Source organism: Perognathus longimembris, chromosome 7, assembly GCF_023159225.1.
Source record: "Perognathus longimembris pacificus isolate PPM17 chromosome 7, ASM2315922v1, whole genome shotgun sequence".
In the NCBI taxonomy this organism is placed as follows: domain Eukaryota; kingdom Metazoa; phylum Chordata; class Mammalia; order Rodentia; family Heteromyidae; genus Perognathus; species Perognathus longimembris.
Genome location: NC_063167.1, coordinates 42,814,629 through 42,835,796, shown reverse-complemented (window position 1 = coordinate 42,835,796; position 21,168 = coordinate 42,814,629). Strand labels below are relative to the sequence as shown.

The window sequence follows — 21,168 nt, the reverse complement described above, 5'->3', positions numbered from 1 at the left end:
CTCTAGAGGTTGGGTGCTGTTCTTGAGATTTTTTTATTCAAGGCTAGTTTTGTTTGGTAGGTAATTAGAGATAAGAGTCTCATGGATTTTCCTGCCTTAGCTGGCTTCACGCTGCAGTCCTCAGATCTCTGGGCTGGGGATATGGCCTCGTGGCAAGAGAGCTTGCCTCATATACATGAGGCCCTGGGTTCGATTCCCCAGCACCACATATACAGAAAATGGCCAGAAGTGGCGCTGTGGCTCAAGTGGCAGAGTGCTAGCCTTGAGCAAAAGGAAGCCAGGGACAGTGCTCAGGCCCTGAGTTCAAGCCCCAGGACTGGCAAAAAAAAAAAAAAAGTATAAAACACATTTGAGTAGCTAGGATTATAGTCATAAGCCATCAGTGCTCAGCCAGCTTATCTTTTCTCCCCCAAATAACCTCCGGCATCAGAACTTCCTTGCTTCTCTGACACTGGAGTTCCTCCCAGTCCCTCACCCCGGCCTACAGAAGCAGGTCATAGAGATTGGTTCGCAGGACATGTTATCTGAGCCCCAGCTTGATCTCATTGGGGGTGGACATGGCTCCTTTCAGGAAGGACAAACCGAATGACCTTTGTGTCCTCCCCTAGCTATGAGACCACCTCCAGCGAGGACACCAGCGGTGAAGACAGCTCCCCTGAAGACTTGTCTGATAGTGAGGCAGAAAAGAAATGCGATGGTCCAGAACCTAGGCAGGGCAGGGCTGCCCACCCCAGCTGTGAGGTGGAGCAGGCTGTCTCCCAAGGCGTCATCCTCACAGAGCAGGACGATGGGCCTGGAGAGGAATTCTCCCATCCCAAGACTGAGAGGTGAGTCAAATGGGAACTGAGTGGCACCTGTTCCTCTGCAGAGGGGCAAAGATGTATCGGCATCTTTCCATCCAATTGCTTGGTCCTGTTGTCATTTGTTTTCTTCCATTCAGCACTATTTAGTGAGTTTCTGTTCTATGCTAAATAGTTAAGCTAAATAGAGGTGACTCTTGCCTTTATGGAAGAGAGCCATGCCCAGAGTTCTGCTTATAAATAGCATTTACAGGGCACTGGAAAAGGGAGGCTCTTTATAAGTATTGCCTTTCCTCTTTCCCTTCCCTTCCTTTCCCTCTGCTCTCTTCTCCTTCCCTCCTCTCTCCTCCCTTTGCTTGTTTGCTCTTTCCCTTTCTCCTTTTTTGTTTCCTTCCTTCCTTTTTCTATTTCGTTCTTTCTTCTCTCCCTCTTCCCTTCTCTCTCTGTCCTCTCTTCCTTCTCTCTCTCTCTCTCTGACCTTATGTAATTAAAGCTGATCTCAAACTAATGATATTCTTCTCAACCTTATGAGTGTTAGAATTTGGAATTATAGGCATGCACTTCCATGTGTAGCTACAAAAGTATTCCTTTATATTATCCTTTTCACAATCCTGCAAAGAAACAATTGCTGTTGCCCCCACTTCACAGAGAAGATCTAAACCCACAATCTTCTGATTCAAACCTTTCTCCTCTGTTGGCTGCACTGCCACTATCTTTTTTTTTTTTTTTTTGCTAATCCTGGGGCTTGAACTCGAGGCCTAGGCACTGTCCTCTTCCGCTACTTCCAGCTTTTTCTGTTTAAGTGGTGCTGAGGAATCAAAACCCGGGCTTCATGCATATGAGGCAAGCACTCTACTACTAAGCCACATTCCCAGCCCCTGCCACTATCTTTTAAAGTGATTGGCAGGGGCTGGGAATATGGCCTAGTGGTAAAGTGCTCGTCTTGTATACATGAAGCCCTGGATTTGATTCCTCAGCACCACATATATAGAAAAAGCTGGAAGTGGCTCTGTGGCTCAAGTGATAGAGTGCTAGCCTTGAGCAAAAGAAGCCAGGGACAGCGCTCAGGCCCTGAGTTCAAGCCTCAGGACTGGCAAAAAAAAAAAAGGTGATTTGAAGTCATATAGCATGACAAAAGAGTACTGCCGCTGCAGTTGGACACACTTCCACTGACCAAGTCGTTAAGCTGATCTTGCCTCCATTTCCTCATCTGAAAAATGTGGAGAGTAGCAACCTGTCAACTCTGATTTGAATTTGGTGTGAGAACAAGCGGTAGAATGCTTGGTATCATGTCTGCCACGGGATAGGCTGTCCACAGAAGTAGAAATAGGTGGTCAGGAATACTACCACCACCACCACCACCACCATCATCATCATCATCATCATCATCATCATCCGGGGCCTGGTAGAAGGAGGGACAAGCAGGCATGGTCACAAGCTGCCAAGTATGTCCACCATCAGTCTTTGATGAGCAAATAGAGTCTCTTAGTGAGCCTGTTATTAAGTCTTACTGAGGCCTCTGGATGCTACACGTCGGCCCTCAAAAAAAGGGGGCCTGGGAGAATGTTTGCCCTTGTGACTCTTGGCCTCAAGGCTTCTCATTTGATGGACTCTATTAGTACTTAGGAGATCCTTCATGGAGGCATAAGTAACCTGAAGATTTTTGTTGTTGGTGGTGGTGGGCATGGGGCTTGAACGCAGAGCCTGGGCACAGTCTCTGAGATTTTACCCTCAAGGTTAGCGCTCTACCCCTTTAAACCACAGCTCCACTTCCAGGTGTTTTGTTTTGTTTTTTTTTTTTTTTTTGGTTGTTAATTGGAGATAAAGAGTCTCGTGGACTTTTCTGCCCAGGCTGACTTTGAGCAGTGACCATTAGATATCAGCCCTCCTGAGTAGCTAGAATTACAGGTGTGAGCCACCAGTGCCCAGCTAACCTGAAGAAATGTGTTGATATAGGTTGAGTTCTTTGGGTTTTTCTAGCCACCTGGGCACCCAGAGTCAAGAAGGCAGTGTGTCGGGATCCTCTGTTGGGCTCTTGGCCATGAGTGCTTGGTTCCTTTGCTCCAGCCACTGGCAGAGGTGACAGGAAGAGAAAATGTGCTCTTCAGAAGAATTCAGGAGTTCTGGGAATGTGGCTTAGTGGTAGAGTGCTTGCCTAGGATGCATGAATCCCTGGGTTCAATCCCTCAGTGCCACATAAACAGAAAAAGCCAGAAATTGTGCTGTGACTCAAGTGGTAGAGTACTAGCCTTGAGCAAAAGAAGCTCAGGGACAGTGCCCAGGCCCTGAGTTTAAGCCTCAGGACAGGAGGAGGAGGAGGAGGAGGAGGAGGAGGAGGAGGAGGAGGAGGAGGAGGAGGAGGAGGAGGAGGAGGAGGAGGAGGAGGAGGAGGAGGAGGAGGAGGAGGAGGAGGAGGAGGAGAGGAGGAGGAGGGGAGGAGGAGGAGGAGGAGGAGGAGGAGGAGGAGGAGGAGGAGGAGGAGGAGGAGGAGGAGGAGGAGGAGGAGGAGGAGGAGGAGGAGGAGGAGGAGGAGGAGGAGGAGGAGGAGGAGGAGGAGGAGGAGGAGGAGGAGGAGGAGGAGGAGGAGGAGGAGGAGGAGGAGGAGGAGGAGGAGGAGGAGGAGGAGGAGGAGGAGGAGGAGGAGGAGGAGGAGGAGGAGGAGGAGGAGGAGGAGGAGGAGGAGGAGGAGGAGGAGGAGGAGGAGGAGGAGGAGGAGGAGGAGGAGGAGGAGGAGGAGGAGGAGGAGGAGGAGGAGGAGGAGGAGGAGGAGGAGGAGGAGGAGGAGGAGGAGGAGGAGGAGGAGGAGGAGGAGGAGGAGGAGGAGGAGGAGGAGGAGGAGGAGGAGGAGGAGGAGGAGGAGGAGGAGGAGGAGGAGGAGGAGGAGGAGGAGGAGGAGGAGGAGGAGGAGGAGGAGGAGGAGGAGGAGGAGGAGGAGGAGGAGGAGGAGGAGGAGGAGGAGGAGGAGGAGGAGGAGGAGGAGAGAGGAGGAGGAGGAGGAGGAGGAGGAGGAGGAGGAGGAGGAGGAGGAGGAGGAGGAGGAGGAGGAGGAGGAGGAGGAGGAGGAGGAGGAGGAGGAGGAGGAGGAGGAGGAGGAGGAGGAGGAGGGAGGAGGAGGAGGAGGAGGAGGAGGAGGAGGAGGAGGAGGAGGAGGAGGAGGAGGAGGAGGAGGAGGAGGAGGAGGAGGAGGAGGAGGAGGAGGAGGAGGAGGAGGAGGAGAAAAAGAAGAATTCAAGGGCTGGGAATGTGGCTTAGTGGTAGAGTGCTGACCTTCAATGCATGAAGCCCTGGGTTCGATTCCTTAGCACCACATAATCAGAAAAAGCCAGAAGTGGCTCTGTGGCTTAGGTGGTAGAGTGCTAGCCTTGAGCAAAAAGAAGCCAGGGACAGTGCTCAGGCCCTGAGACCAGTCCCCAGGACTGGCAAAATAAACAAACAAACAAACAAACAAATAAATAAAGAGAAGAATTCAGGAGCCCAGGGAACTATGACCCTCGGCTGCTGAGGAATCTTCCTGATCCTGGGGAGGGGGTGGCCTACCTAGTCTGGGTATTGGAGCTACTGGGAAGGGAAAGTCATTTTGGAGATGTGATGCTCTCTTGTATTTTTCTGTCTTTTAGATGTAAACCCTCAGAAGAGTTTCTTAATGCGTGTCAAGCATTGAGCCAACATCTGCCGGAAACTGGAACTGCCCCCAACCAGCTCTTGGTATTCTAATTTTTCTTGTCCCATAGAGACCTTTGGCAGAGTGATAGTGGCAGTTGTGTGAGTGCCCACACTGCCTGAGGAGTCCCCTGGGAATTCTGTCACCACCCCAAACATTGCAACACAGCAAGGAGAGAAAACAACGTGCATGAATAAAGGTCAGGGACGCAGAGTGGCTGTCATGTTTGCCATTCACTAAGGTGACATGTCAGACAGAAGGAGCAACCTGGAGTGATTCTTACAAATGATTTCATGATTACTGTGGAAAGAGTACTGGATTTGGCATCTCTTAAGTCCATGTGACCAGGTGGAAGCCCTGGTGGAGCTGTGTGACTCTGGAAGTCATGGACCCTTTCTGCAGTGTTTGCAATCAAACCCAAAGCCTGAGGCTTGTGTTAGACAAGTGCTCTACCACTCCAGTCAGCTATGTTCCCACTCCCCTTTTTCTTCTTCTTTTTCTGAGATAGTCTTACTATGGATGCAAGCTGGCCTTGAACTCGTGATCATCCTATCTCTGCCTTTCATATGTTATGATTACAGGCATGTGTCACCACACCCATCCATATACTCTTTGAATCTTATTGTATATATCTATTACAAAGTGAAGCTCTCTCCCTATTTCCGTGGGGTCTTTGTATAACCCACTTTGTCTCTTAGGCCATAGCTTCTTTTTTGTTGTTTTGTTTTGTTGGTTGTGGGGCTTGAACTCAGGGCTTGGGCATTCTCCCTGAGCTCTTTGCTCAAGGCTAGCATTCTACCACGTTGAGCCACAGCTCCACTTCCAGGTTTTGAGTGGTTAATTGAAGATAAGAGTCTCACCAGGGCTTTTCTGCCCAGGCTTTGAGCTTTGATCTTCAGATCTCAGCCTCCTGAGTAGCTGGGGTTGCAAGTGTGAGCCAGCGGTGCCTGGCTAGGCCATAGCTTCTTTAGGAAATTAATCTAAATGTGTCATCTTTTTGATGTGTGTTGGTACTAGGGCTTGAACTCAGGGCCTGAGCACTGTCCCTTAGTTTGTTTTGTTTTGTTTTCACAAGGCTGGTGCTCTACCACCTGAGCCACAGCTCCACTTCTGGGTCTTGGGTGGTTAATTAGAGAAGAGAATCTCATGGGCTTTTCTGTGTGGGCTGGCTTTAAACTGAGATTCTCAGGTCTTAGTCTCCTGAGTAGCTAGGATTGCAAGTGTGAGCCCCTGGCATCTGGCTTAAACTATCATCTCAATGGACTATAGAAATGACTTCTAAAGCTGGGACTAGTGGCAAGAGTGCTTGCCCCTTATACATGAAGCCCTGGGTTTGATTCCTCAGCACTGCATATATAGAAAATGACCAGAAGTGGCACCGTGGCTCAAGTGGCAGAGTGCTAGCCTTGAGCAAAAAAAAGCCAGGGACAGTGCTCAGGCCCTGAGTTCATGGCCCAGGACTGGCCCCAAAAAGAAAGAAAGAAAGGAAGAAAGAAAGAAAGGAAGAAAGAAAGAAAGAAAGAAAGAAAGGAAGGAAGGAAGGAAGGAAGGAAGGAAGGAAGGAAGGAAGGAAGGAAGGAAGGAAGGAAGGACCTCTAAAGGTCCAATCTTTAAACACATGTCATTTTAAACACTTGGGTCACTACACACACTGAAATGACCAGCAACTGGCACACTTCTCACGAATAATTAAAAAAGAGACAAACCTTACAGATAACAGGGTCCTGGGCTCCTTTCTCCCTCATAAGCACATAGGTATGAAGTGTGCACTTATTCCCAGCCTTTCCAAGTCCCCAGATAAGTCACACGGAGAGCTCTGGGGCTGGGGAGGGACAGAAGCAGAAACATGAGAATCAAACCTGGCCTGGTGGGGGAGGCGAGCCCCAGCAGGGGCAGTCCGGGCTGAGGAACTTCTTGGAAACTGAATTTTTGGGGTTTCAGAGGCAAAGCTTGAATACCATCAGTCAGGAATGGTTCCGCGTGTCCAGCCGAAAGTCATCTAGCCCTGCCGTGGTGGCTGCCTACCTCCTTGGGGTCCAGCCTCACTCCCCACATCTCCTGAAACTGCTGGTCAACTTGGCCGATCGCAACGGGAACACGGCCCTTCACTACAGCGTGTCACACTCCAACTTCGCTATGGTGAAGCTGCTGCTAGACACAGGTCAGAGATGGGTCATCGGAGTCTGGGGCCCTCTCTCAAAGGCTACTAAAAAAGAAATGGAGAGCCAGGTTCTGGTGGCTTACACCTGCAATCCTAGCTACTTAAGAAGCTGAGATCTGAGGTTCATGGTTCAAAACCAAGCTAAGCAGGAAAGTCCATGAGACTTTTATTTTTCTTCTGGTCTGGGGCTTGAACTCAAGACCTGGAGGCTGTCCCTGAGCCTCTTTGTGCTCAAGGCTAGTGCTCTACCACTTGAGCTACCATTATACTTCTGGAATTTTTGAGTAATTTATTGGAAATAAAAAATCTCTCGGGCTGGGCACTGGTGGCTCACACTTATAATCCTGGCTACTCAGGAGTCTGAGATGTGAGGATTGCAGTTCAAAGCCAGCCCAGGCAGCAAAGTCCATGAGACTCTTAAGTGGCACTGTGTGAGCTGAAGAGCTCAGGGACAGTGCCCAGGCCCAGAGTTCAAGCCCCACGACCAACAAAGAAAATAAGAAGAAGAGCCTCTTGGAATTTTCTGCATGGGCTGGCTTCAAACCATGATCCTTAGATCTCCTCTCCTAAATTGCTAGCATTACAGGCATGAACCACTGGTGTCTTGCTCTGTGAGACTTTTATCTCCAAGTAACTACCAAAAAGCCAGTAGTGAAGCTCTGGTTCTAGTTGCAGAGCACCAGTTTTAGGTGAAAATGCTAAAAGACAGTGCCCAGGCCCTGAGTTCAAGCCTCCAAAACAGCACCAGAAAAGAAAGAACAAACGAAAGAAAGAAGGAGAAAAAGAAAAAGTTGGGTACCAGGGGTTCACACCTATAATCTTAGCTACTCAGGAGGCTGAGATCTGAGAATCACAGTTTGACTCCAGCCCAGGGATGAAAGTCCATGAGACTCCCATCTCCTACCAAAAGCAACAAAAGACAGAAGTGGAGCTGTATTTCTAGTGGTAGAGCACTAGCCTTGAGCAAAAAAATCATGGACAGTGCTTAGGCCCTGAGTTTAAGCCCCAGGACTGCCCCCTCCCCACAAGAAAAGAAGAAAAGAAAGGAAAGAAAAGGCAAAAAAAAGTGTAGCCAGTTTAAAGGCATCTGAAAATATAAAGCAGTGATTCAACACCCCCTCCCACCCCCAAGGAAAGGATGCTCCTGTCTGTGGCTTTGATTAGTCGGCAGAGCCTGGTTGCTGGCCTTGTGAGTTGTTCCAGCAACTCTTGCTCCTCTTGCAGGCGTCTGCAGCGTGGACCATCAGAACAAAGCTGGGTATACTGCGGTGATGATCACTCCCTTGGCTTCTGCAGAGACAGATGAAGACATGGCTGTTGTCTGGAAGCTCTTAAGAGTAGGAAATGTGAACATCCAAGCTACTCAGGTAGGTGGTGTGAACGCCATCTCTCTCCTCTCTGATAAATGGAGGGAGTCTCCCACTATTTTTCTGCAATGGGTGAGAAATTCTATGCCAGATGAGCAGAGAGCTTTCTATCCTGGATTGCTGGGGCCTTCAGACGGGACTTACCCAAAACCTGAATATTTCATACTTAAAGGTTTCTTGGATGGGGCCAGTGAACTGTTCATTTATACCCCAGTTTAAAACTGGGCACATTTTTACTGGACTTTGCCAACAAAATCTTCCCAAATACAGTCAAGCTGTGGAGAAAGCCAAAGGGACCCCACAAAAAAACAGCTAATCTGCTGTTCTAGGAAGCTCTAAGCCCCTGTGAGTGATCCCTTGATCCGGACCCAGAAAGCTAACCAGGCAAATGCTCTAAGAAAGCCCAGTTCTTTAAAGAAATTCTCACCTGCCACTCTTCTCTCTTTGAAGATTTACAAAAAAAATAAGGTCATGAGTATGCCCATCAGGCTGATAGAGGAAAAGGCATGGAGAGCCCAGGCAGACAGGAGCGGTTGTTGATCAGCGGCACGAATATGAGGACCCCCTACTTCCCCAGCCTGAGCTTAGCCTAGGAATCACCCGAGAGCCATCATCACTCTGGTGTCTAGTCAGTGTGCTCAGCATGCTTCCTTAGTCATTGAAATAGAACCACATCTCAGAACACACCCATCTCTCACTCGCTCTTTTTTTTTTTTTTTTGCCAGTCCTGGGGCTTGAACTCAGGGCTTGAGCACTGTCCCTGGCTTCTTTGTGCTCAAGGCTAACACTCTGCCAACTTGAGCCACAGTGCCTCTTCTGGCCTTTTCTATATATGTGGTGCTGAGGAATTGAACCTAGGGCTTCATGTATGTGAGGCAAGCACTCTTATCACTAGGCCATATCCCCAGCCCACACCCATCTCTCTTAATGCCCCACCAATGGTGTCAGAAGTCATGTCCTATTCTCAGGAGCAAGGACCATAGCCTTGAGGCATGAGGCCATCCAGTGAATGACTGGACCCACATGTCCTCACACTTCTGGAAAGATCTATCTAGATTCCAGATCCATCTAGATCCAGGGCATCTAATAATACATGCTTATGAGCCTGTCATAACCCTGATATAGATGATGACAGCTAACACTTGCTGACACTTGAAATGCAATGCTTAGGTCTTACCACCACTCCAAGAGGCAGGTAATACCACTGATTCTTCTGGGAAGCTTGTACACATCCACATAGGCACTGAGCGGTGGAGCCAGGATTTTTCTGATTCAAAAACTCTATTTCTTTTCCATAAGACCTAGCTTTCTGGGAAGGAAAATATGGTTCATAAATGACTCAGTTCAGAGTTTTAGCCAGCTAGCACAGCCATGGCCTCGGTGTTCTTTTTCATACAAGGCACATATTCACAGCCTTAGGGGATCTGAAAGGAGAGAAAGTGTACACTTGCATCCTCCTGAAGTCTGGTATCCCATTGGAGACAAGTCTGACATGCCAGGAGCCCAGGAAGACTAAGGATAGAATATGATGGAGTCATATGAGAAGACTATTGGAAAAATTTAGGACAATATACTATATGCCAGAAAAATCTATGAAAAATAAGAAATAATAGTCACTTCCTACTCAGAAAAACTATCTTCACACACAAGTGTATTTATATGCTTTTTCCTCACAAAATTCTTACAAAGTGCACAGGATAGATCAATACTATAATATTTAAATTTTTATTTTCATTAGCATATATTAGTTACATAAGGGAATTTTCATTGTAACATTTCCATACATGTGTAGAATGTATACTGATCAGCCTTACCCCACCCCTTTGTCACTCTCTTAACCCACTCTTCATTTCTTAAAACATTTTCAACAAACTTCACTCCTTTCTTTTCTTTTTTTTGTCCAAAACCTGAACTTGAGACCTGATGCTTTTGCTCATTTGCTGACTCTCTACCACCTCCAACTCCAACTCCATTGAGCTATTTTCCTGCATGTACCTGGTGCTAAGCACTGGGGACAAAAGACAGTCTGTCATGAGTGTTTCCTAGCTCTTGAGAAACATGAAGATGGACAAGCTGCACTGAAGTACTGTCACAAGACAGACCCCATGCCTGCACATTAGTGACAGCTTTAGAGAGAATGTTTGACTGGGATCTTGAGAGAATAGAAGTTTGCCAGAACGATGCCCCTTGTACATCTTTTGCTGGAAGTAACCTCAGCAAATCCCCATGGCCCTTTGTTCAGGGAGGCCAGACGGCTCTGATGTTGGGAGTCAGCCATGACCGGGAGGATATGGTCCAAGCACTCCTGAGCTGTCAGGCAGATGTCAACCTGCAGGACCACGATGGAGCCTCAGCCCTCATGGTAGCCTGTCACCATGGTAATGCCGACCTGGTGAGACTGCTCCTGGCACACCCAGCCTGTGACAGCAGCCTAACGGACAAGGTAAGGCGTAGAGTTAACAAGGAGGTGCTTACCTTCTGGTTGTGAAAAGTGTCCTGTGGAATTCAAGAAGCAATATAGCTGAAGAAGTAAAACCAACCTCAGCAGGCTATTGTAGAATTCAAGTGGGGTGATGTGTGGTGAATATTTAGTGCATTAGAGCTGAGAAACCCACCACCCTAACTTTTTACAACACCATCCCAGGGAAAATGTGGCCAAGGCCTGGCCTGTCTCTGAGTCCTGCCTGGTCATAGAAAAAACAGCATGAAGTAGCTGGGGAAACTCAAGAGAGAATCTGGTCAGAATAGGAGCAAACTGTACAGAGTCCTTTCTGATTATTGAACTGAAAATACCTCCCTGACATTAAGCCACTTTATGGCTCATCCCACCAGAGCAGCTTCTGGAAGTTATACTTACCAGATGCAGACCTTGTAAATAAGCATTTTTATAAGATGATGGTGGTGATGACAATGGTAATAATGAAGATGGTGCTGGTGGCAGCAATGATGATGGTCACAATGATGATGATGATGATGATGTAATGACCACTAGGATGATGGTGATGATTTGATAGTAAACGTGATTGTGGCGATGGAGATGATAGTGGTAATGTTGCTAATAGTAATAATGATGTGATGACGGTAAAGGTGATGGTGGTGATGGAGATGAAGATGATAGTGATGGTGGTGGTGATGATCAGTGCTGATAATCCTAATGTTGGTGATGGTGGTGATGATAACTAGCATATTTTGAGAGTTTGAGGGCACAGTCAATGCCAGTTACATTGACCAACTCCTTTAAACACCAGAAAACAAATCTATTACTGCTGTTATTTTACTGGAGAAAACAGTTACTGATGGTTAGGGTGCACATCCAAGACTACATTCATGTATGGAACCAGTTCCATCAAACTCCTGAGCCCATACGTGTGTGTGTGTGTGTGTGTGTGTGTGTGTGTGTGTGTGTGTGTGTTGTCAGTCCTGGGGCTTGAACTCAGGGCCTGGGCACTGTCCCTGAGCTTCTTTTGCTCAAGGCTAGCACTCTACCACTTGAGTCACAGTGCCATTTCCGGCCTTTTCTGTTCATGTGGTACCGAGGAAATGAACCCAGGGCTTCATGCATGCTAGGCAAGCACTCTACCACTAAGCCATATTCCCAGCCCTGTGTATGTGTTTAGCTATGTTTTTTTTGGAAGGGGTGTTCCTGAAGCTTGAACTCAGGTCTTGGATGTTACCCCTGAGCTTTTGTGCCCAAGGCTAGCACTCTGCTGTTTTGAGCCAAAGCACTACTTCTGGTTTTCTGGTGGTTAACTGGAAAAAGTCTCATGGACTTTCTTGCCAGGGCTGGCTTCAAACCATAGTCCTCAGATCTCAGCCTCCTGAGTAGCTAGGATTAGAAATGTGAGCCACTGGAGCCTGGCTGTCATTCCCATTTCTGTCACATTGAAGTAGCCATGTGTCTAACCCCCTGTACCAGCAGAGTGCCTACTGATTGAATGAATAAACCCTAAACTTCAGAGGGTGGGCATCGTAAGTGAGCCTGTTTCTGATCCTTACAGAAGGAAAGCATTCTAGAGCATTCATGGGAACTAAAACCCTGTCTGCGCATTTACTCCTTAAAAAAACTTATTTTTATGTGCTGGTACTGGGACTTGAACTCAAGGCCTCGTACTCTTGCTAGTCTTTTTTTCCTCGCAAGGCTCAAGTTCTACAACTTGAGCCACACCTCTGCTTTCAGTTTTTTGGTCGTTACTTTGGAGGTAAGAGTCTCACGGTCTTTTTTCCCTGGGCTGACTTTGAACTACCATCTTCAGGTTTCAGCCTTCTTTTCTTTTTTTTTTTTTTTTTTGGCCAGTCCTGGGCCTTGGACTCAGGGCCTGGCTTCTTCCCACTCAAGGCTAGCACTCTGCCACCTGAGCTACAGCGCCCCTTCTGGCTATTTTCCATATATGTGGTGCTGGGGAATCGAACCGAGAGCTTCATGTGTAGGAGGCAAGCACTCTTGCCACTAGGCCATATTCCCAGAGTAGCTATTACAGATGTGAGCCAGCCTAGAGACATTTTATTGGTTGTACCTGGAGGAGAGAATGCTCCTGACAGTCACTCCTGGGCAGAAAACAGAGATGCTGCTAACATCTACAGTGCACAGGAACAACAAAGAGTTAAAGTATTAGTTGGTCTAAAATGTTGGTAGTGCTCAACTTGAGAATCCAGTTCAAGAGGGAACATCAAGTGGCTTGAGAGCCAGTTGTCCAGTTCTGGATGAGGGAGACAGGGCAGCACGGAGGTGCAGGCTGCTGCAAGCGGGGCTCTAGGCTACAAGGGAGTGCCAGGAGGCAGGAACCAAGCCTAGGAGATATACATTATTAGGAATGGCGGGTAGCATCATGCCAGCAGTGCACAGAGTGTGCTCACAGGAAAGTGGTTCTAGATCCCACTGGGGCCCTCTCATAGGCTGCCTGCCTCGGTCACACATGACTAAGATGCACAGCCACATGTCCTCAAGATGACTTGTGTGAGCACAGAATTGCCTTGGAACACTACGACAGAGTTCATGTCCTCAAATTGCTTCCTCTCCCCATCAAAGTTCAATATAAGCTGCAGGTACTTTACCTAGGTTTCGAAGACAATTTGGAGTAATCATCACCCTGTCTTTGGGGACCTTCAGAGGGACATCACTGTAGCCTGAAAACTGGCCCTGAGATTTTGCCTGGGAAAAGGGCATGTTGGGTGGCTGCTTCAAAGATCTGTAAATTGGACACTTTAGAGCGTGGAGATTATGCCTAGCTCATCTCTGCCTGATCTATACTGTTTGTGATGAATTCTTGTCCAACTGAAAGATACCTCCATCCAAGTGCATGGACACATGCACACACACACACACACACACACACACACACACACACACACACACACACACCAGCCTCCCATCCCATCTCTAGCAGTGTTTCTGGACAGGCTCCCCATGCCTGGCTCATTGCTGCTCACAGTGCAGGCTCCTTCCTTCCACTGCTCTGACAGAGGCATTTGAGGGGGAACACTTGTCCTTCCTGGGTGGTTTCGCTTCCCCTGCTGTCACCTCCACATGCCCTCTGTGAGAGGATGCACATCCCTGGGACGGGCCTTGGGGCTCTTTCCCATGCTCACAGTAGGTGCACTGTGTTTACAGAGCACATCCAGGCTGACTGACAAGGCTCATCTGATTGATGATCACAGGGTGAGGAATACTTAAATAGTCCAAGCCCCCCTCTACCCAAGGGGGCATCTCAGGACTCCTCTGCTTAAACCCCTTGCTTTGTTCCAACCCTTGACCCATCTAAGGAGGTTCTCTTTAGGGTTTGATTGCTCAGGCTCTTCCACACAGACTGTTGAATGCGGAGCTGTTTCAGGCGTGTGGCCAGTAACCAAGCTGCAGCTGTGAGCAGGCCGGGGTGAGGTGTGTGTGTAGGGGTGGGGGGTGGGGGATCTCAACGTCATGGAGACTTTGACTTATCCAATAAGCACACCAATAGCCAGGTGCAAGGGTGTGAAGAGAAAGATCCAGGGAGGGCTAAGCAGGAAGTTCAAGGCCAGCTTGGAATATCTAGTGATACCCTGTCTTTGAAAAAAATGGAGAAAAGATAAAAGAAAAAAGAAAGATCCAAGGAGTCCTAGGAGTTTGGGGAAAAAGAACTTCATATGCTTAGTGAAGCCCATGTGCCATCTTTGGGGTTTCCTGGAAACCCGATTCCTTCCTGTCCCCTCTCCTGGCACCAGCGGCCTCCCTGTTCCCCTCCTCCTCTCCCTCGGCTTTTTGCCCTGTACAGCAGTAATGGCCATGGGGTTCCACCCTGATTCCAAGGAAAACACCTGAAGAGTGTGAAGCTAGGGGTTCACATGTCCTACCCGCTTCTATGCAAATATAGTCACATTTCAGGAATTAATTCTGCATATATACAGTAGGAGGCAGCAGTGGAGCTGGGGGGGGGGGGGTCCTTACCTAGCAAACCCCTTCATACTTATACAGCAAAATGAAAAAAGTGAAACAACAAAAAATCATATCTTGATCTTAAGCAGCCTCAGGTCAGATTTTATGTCCCCGTAAGTTACCAAAAAATGTGTGTTTTTTTTTTCAATTATGTTCAGTTTTCACAATTCTAAATACAGGATTTGTCCACTCTGAGACTGGTACCCACGTGGAACTCACACCCATCCACACCCAGGAGTGCCATTTCTTATGATCCTCACTTCTCTTTGCTTTTCTTTCTTTTCTCTTTCTCCCATTCCGTTTTCTTCCTTCTTTTTTTTTTTTTTTGTCAGTCCTAGGGCTTGAACTCTGAGTCTAGATGTCCTTGAGCTTTTCTGCTCAAGGCTAACACTCTACTATTTGAACCACAGGGCCATTTCTGGCTTTTTGTGGTTAATTGGAGATAAGTCTCACAGACTTTTCTGCCCAGGCTGGCTTCAAACCGCCATCCTCAGATCTCAGCCTCCTGAGAAGCTAGTATTACAGGTGTAAGCCAACGGTACCCAGTTGATCCTCATTTCTCATGGATGCCATTTGAATCCCCTCTCTTCTTGGGGTCTCTGGATGCTTGAAATGTACTCCCCTACCCCTGAGTGCTCCTCCTCCTCTTCTTTCTGGGGCGGAAGGCAGATCGAACGAGATTTCTTTCTCCTTGCTTCCTCCTCTGCAGGCTGGCCGCACAGCTTTGTCCATCGCTCTGAAATCACCCACCTCATCCGCCCATGTGGAGATTGCTGAGCTGCTGCGGGCCCACTCGGAACAGGGCAGGTCCCTGGGGCTGTAGGAGTTACAGAAGAACTGGCACTCAGAGACAAAAGGCTCCTTCTCTGGGCTCTCCCTCTGCCTTGGAGCGGGCAGGGGTCATAACTACAGGGCAGTCCCTCCCCAGAAGAAACTATGTCAAATATGCACATACATTCCTATTGTGTAGTTCTGCTCCTTAGGATGCTTGTAGTTGTTGCCTTAGACCTCCCCCACAAACTGCCTGGGCCCCACGGAAGTGTCCAAAGCTGGAGAGAGAGCACCAGGTCACTAGTGCTGTCCAAAACTCCTGAACATCCTCAGCCTGGAATTCCCTGGAGCATGGTGGAGCCAGCCAGCAGACAGAGCACACGAGTCTGCGCACAGGAGATAAGCAATACTTTCTACATGGAGTTCTCAAGTGCACTATCTTTTTACTTTTAATCAAGAGGATACAAATATGTCCCATGGAATAGGCACATCTGGAAAGGATTCTAGGGGGACTTAAAGTTTCCACCCTGGTAATCATTGTCAAAAAAATCTCTAAAATAAATAAATAACCACAAAGACAGGTGAAATGACCAAATGATCATTTGGTCATTGAAGACACAAATCTTCAGTCGACATGGTAGAAAGGAAGATACTGAAGTCAATGCCAAGCATAATCTTTAACACTTCTTGAGCCATCTGCTGGCTCTACTTCTCTCCGTGGGTATCGGAGTTAATCAGGAAATCCTGTCCCATGACATACCGCACATGTATTTAGGTGGTACTGGGTCACTGCAGCTATTCTTCACGTGAATGAAATGAATGGGGGGAGCTTTCTCCTAGTGGCCCCAAGAAGCCACTCCCTTCCCTCCATGCTATATGTATGTGCAAGCATCTGTTGTGATGTGTCCCGTGCTCCTGGCTTTGAGCCGCTGGGCCTAGGCTGTGCAGGGCCCTCCTAGACTCAGCTGTCTCTACTGGACAATTCTTTCCTAAGCTTCCTGATCTGCTAAAGCTCACATGCATGGTTTATATTCATAGCTCACACATGACAATCTAGAGATGTGTTTTTTTCTCTTCTTTTTTGTGCTGATATTGGGGCTCAAACTCAAGGCTGGTGTTGTACCACCTGAGCCACTTCAGGCTTTTTGGTGGCTAACTGGAGACAAGAGTTTCACACTTTCCTGCCTGGGTTGGCTTCAAACAGCAGACTGCATATGCCAGCCTCCTGAGTAGCTAGGATTACAGGTGTGCGTCACCAGCACCCAGCTAGTGAAAGTTTTCTTAACATTTTATGAAAAATAAAAATAGATAAAACCCCTCTTATGTTGAAAGGTTGCGACATGGATGTTGGTGAAAATCCAAAGCATGAGTTCTCATTTGGGCTGGACTGCCTGTTGCCTCTTAGGTGGTCACAAAGTCACCTTGGATGTCATTGTCACCAGCTCTAAAAGCAGAAATGATCATATAACGCACCTCCCAGGGATGCTGCAGAAGAAACTGCCTATGGGAGCTTGGAAACCCAGTTTGCCATCCATAAAGACCATCTTCTGAAATGGTATAACAAATGTCCTTATACCACTGGGATTTATTAAAAAGATGCATTGCTGCTGCTCAGAGGTAAGAGAACAAATGAGCTAACGAATGCTTCAAGTGGAGTTATGTCAACCTCAAAACATAGGAGGGCCAAACCATACCAGCCCAGGGCTTTGCAAACATTCAATGTGCAAAAGCCCAGGGGTCTCCAGCATGCAGCAGGTCTGGGATGGGGCCTTCTACAATCCTGAGGTGAAGGTGGTTGGGCTACAACCACACTTTTCGGACTAGCAAGGCACCGAACCTGCCTCTTATTTGAATAAAAAAAACTGCCTCGCCACCTTCTGTATAGGAATGTCTCTGCATTTTCTCTGCTCTTGACTCAGTGCACATCTGTATTAGTTCATTTCTTGTTGCTGTAACAAAATAACCTGAGGAAGGATACTTATGAAGGAAAAGAAATTTGTTTAGCCCAGTTTGAAAGACTAAAAACCAGGAGACTTTGGTCAGAGGGTCCCAACCAGAGCAGTTGAAGTTGGGAAAATGCCTGCGTGTGTCCAGCATTTCTGGGAAATGCACACGTGGATCTGTGATTGTGTGAGTTTTGGTGTACTGGGACTCGAACTCAGGGCCTTGTGGTCTAGTTCCAATTGCTTGCTCACAGCTGATGCTCCGTCCCTTGAGCCAAGCCTCTAAGCCCTTGGCATTGACTTGTAATCACTTGACACCATGGGAAGCCATTTTCCTCGCCTCCAGCCTGGGCTAGAGGGAGATGTCCACGAGCGGGGTGAACTTCCTGTGAGCTAGCGCAGATGACAGCAGCCTTTCTGGCACTGTTCCTGGCATGCGCAGTCTGGAAGCAGGGAGCCTTGCTCTACAGCTCCTGACAGGATGGGTTTCCTGCTGCAGACATTTGGAAAATGAGCAGGCTTATGTAACAGGTGCTCCATCAATATTGAATGACTGGAAAGGAAGAAAATCTATCCTCAAAGATTGTACAAAAGGAAGATGCTTAACAACACTTGTGGTTAAATATTAACACTGTATCATAACAATGTATCCAAATAAAACTACAGATATGCTTAAGGCATAAAAATGATGGGGGGGCAGGGATTGCTGCTGCACTTGGAAAGGTCAGGTACGCAGCATGTGGTTGGGAGAGGCACAGACATGTCTGGCCTAGATGTGGAGGTTAATTCCCTTGGGCAGGGGAAAGGGATCTATATCTACTGAGTCTGAAAGACATTTTGCTTGAAAAAGTTCAGCGGCACCCCCCCACACACACCGCAAAACCCTCAAACTAGGGCTTGAACAAATGACTTGCACTCCTTCAGATGGCTTACACTGGGGTCTACACAAGCCCAGCTTTTTGCTGGCTAATTGGTCATTTCTATCCAGACCTGCTTAACTAACCTGGATCTCAGCTGGAGTAGTTAGGATTACTGGCACTAGCCACTAGGTGGAGCCCTCTCCCCAGTCCTGGGGATTTAATGCAGGGCCTGGCCACTATCCTTGAGCTTTTTTCCAAGGCTCACACACACACACACACCCTCTTAGTGATTTAGTGTTGGAAGGAGGTCCCCCTGGAAGGAAGTCTGAAATGTTTTCAGCTCCTGTCCACCAGCAGCTTAGCTTGGACTGGTCCTCCATCCGTTTAGTGCAGCCTTGCTTGTCCCTTTGCCTCTGCCCTGCTTATCTTCCAGACTTCAACTGTCCCCGCCTCTCTGGAACTCTAGTATGCTAAGCTTGAGAACCCAGTGTGGCAGGAGTACCTGCTCTCCACTGCACCTTACTCTCTGCTGCTGGCACCTGACCAGCATATCCCGCTCTCACTAAACTCAAGCAATTCCCCACAGCCAGCAGACTAGATTCAAGCCTTGGATTTAGCTTAAAACTACACTAGTTGCTGGTGGCTCATGCCTGTCACCCTAACTACTCAGGTAACTGAGACCTGAAGATGGTAGCAAAATCCCAGAGACTCCAATGAATCACCAAAATCTAGAAGTGGCACTGTGGCTCAAAGTGGTAGAGCGTTATTAATCTTGAACCAAAAAAGAAAAAGGCTCAGGGACAATACTCAGGCTCTGAGTTCAAGTTCAAAAACTGGCACAAAAAATCTGCTAGAGGGCTGGAAATATGGCCTAGTGGTAAAGTGCTCACCTCATACACATGAAGGCCTGGGTTCGATTCCTCAGCACCACCTATATAGAAAAAAGCCAGAAGTGGCGCTGTGGCTCAAGTGGCAGAGTGCTAGCCTTGGGCAAAAAGCAGCCAGTGACAGTACTCAGGCCCTGAGTTCAAGCCTCAGGACTGGCAAAAAAATAAACAAAAATTCTGCTAGAAAAATGAGCTTACCCATAAAATCAATATTAAAAGCAAATGTTGCCAGGCCTATAAGCCCAGTAGTTGAGAGACTGAGGCAGGATGCTAAGTTCCAATCCAAAGTGCTCAAGGTCAGCCTGGGCAACCCAAAAAAAACATGCAAATTGATAGACTGGCTGTATTCTAAAACACAGCCTTTTAGCCCACACTACAGCCTGACCGCCTCTAGCTCTCATGGGCTAACCCAAGCCTGTGATGGCAGAAAGCCTGGGTAGATCTTGGCTCAGGTGCGCCTGGGTGGCAGGTCCCTGAGTATCTCAAGACAGTGAAACAGGCCTGCGGTGTAGCTCAGTGATTAGCAGTTTAGTGAGGCCCCAGTTCAAACCCTAGTATCACCCAGTCAGCAGTACTGGTTTAACGCTGTAAAAGCCAGACTACAACACCATGAGCAGCTTGACAGGCTTGCCCTGCCCTAGATCTGTGTGGAGGGAGAGGATTTCCTACGGTCAGTGGAGTATTCATTAAGAACCCACCAGGCAGGGCGCTGGTGCCTCATGCCTGTAATCCTAATGACTCAGGAGGCTGAGATCTGATGATGGAGGTTCAAAGCCAGCCCCTCTCTATGAGAGTATCTCCAATTAATCACTCAAAAACCAGAAGTGACACTGGCTCAAAATGGCAGAGCACTAGCCTTGAGCAAAAGAGCTCAGGGACAGTGCCCAGAATGACCAATTTTTAAAAAAAAGAAAAAAAAAAGGGCTCAGCAGGAAGTAAAGAACTCCTGGCAAGCTAAGGGGCCAGAATCTGAACAGATTAGGAAACTTGCCTAGAATTGGGACTCACAGCCACGTGTTCTGAGGCTAAAGCAGGCAATCCCTTGGCAGGAGTTCAATGGAGGACAGGACAGGGTTAGCAGAAATGACAGAGAAGCTAAACAGAGGACTTTTTTTTTTGGGGGGGGGGGGGTAGACGCTGGTCATCGGGCTCGAACTCTAGACCTGGGCACTATCCCTGGACTCTTCAGCTCAAGGCTAGCACTCTACCACTTTGAGCCACAGCACAACTTCCAGTATTCTGGTGGTTAGTTGGAGATAAATCTCACGGACTTTCCTGCCTGGGCTGGCTTTGAACTGCAATCCTCAGATCTCAGCAAGGATTCCAGGCCTGAGCTACTGGTGCCCAGCCAGAGGACTTGAGCCTTAAAAGTGGTTACATCACTGAAAACACTACTGTCACATGTTTGGGAAGATTCAATCCTTTGGTGAGTGTTTACGCAGTGAAATGTAAAAGCTATTAGACTATACCAGGTAACAATGACAGAAGCAATTTGAAAATATAAGAAACTTTTTAAATAATCAAATGAGGCATATTGAAGCAAAAACCTTTTTTCATATAGTCACATAACGACAAGGGATTATCTAACAGAAAAATTTACTCCTGTGCGAGCTAGGATCTTTAGGATCTTTATCATTAAAGCTTATAAGTGGCTAGCATTCACCATTTATGTATGCCCTCGTCCAACATTTATCTAATAACATTTCCTCACCCCAAAATAAATGTTAGCTGTCCATCTTTCTGGGCATGACGCAAGGCCTCATGTTCCAGTCTTGACTTTTTTGGATCTGTTTTGCTGAGAGGAAAGGACTAGAGTATATCCTCCAACAATTCCTTCAAAGAGGGTATAGAAGAAATAAACCTCCTAAATTCTTCAGTGTCAAAAAACACCTTTGTCTTACCCTCAAAATCGAACACCAATTTGGCTGGATACCTAATTCTAGGTTCAAAGCCTTCCTCTTGTAAAACTTTAATGATATTGGTCCACTGACTTCTAGCATCTAAAGTACCCAGAGATAAGTCTGCTGTCAACCGGATTCTTGATCCTCCATAGGTTACTTCTTTCTTCTCTCTGGAAGCCCTTATGATTCTGTGTTTATCATTGGAATTCTGCAGCTTCACCAAGATGTGTCTGGGTGTGGGTCTCCTTCTGTCGACTGAACTTGGTACTCGGTTAGCACTGACAATCTCAAGACCGGAATACTTCATTTCTGGGAAGTTTTCTTCAATCACTTCCTTAACTATGTCTTCTGCTTCATTCTCTTGGTTATCTTTTTCTGGGATTCCTATCAATCGGATGTTGCAGCTTCTAA

The 21,168-nt window shown here is 47.6% G+C and overlaps 1 protein-coding gene across 1 annotated transcript in view; it reads left to right on the top strand.

The window, feature by feature from the left end:
* Kank4 (KN motif and ankyrin repeat domains 4) overlaps nucleotides 1-15,919 on the top strand; it is a 65,237-nt gene extending 49,318 nt beyond the window's left edge. Inside the window, exons 5-10 of the mRNA XM_048351450.1 lie at nucleotides 609-827; nucleotides 4,418-4,505; nucleotides 6,403-6,622; nucleotides 7,847-7,989; nucleotides 10,232-10,432; nucleotides 15,105-15,919. Of these exons, the coding sequence (XP_048207407.1) occupies nucleotides 609-827; nucleotides 4,418-4,505; nucleotides 6,403-6,622; nucleotides 7,847-7,989; nucleotides 10,232-10,432; nucleotides 15,105-15,218 (985 nt within the window). The 3' untranslated portion in view covers nucleotides 15,219-15,919. The remainder of the gene's footprint in view (nucleotides 1-608; nucleotides 828-4,417; nucleotides 4,506-6,402; nucleotides 6,623-7,846; nucleotides 7,990-10,231; nucleotides 10,433-15,104) is intronic.
* The last annotated feature ends 5,249 nt before the right edge of the window (nucleotides 15,920-21,168 follow it).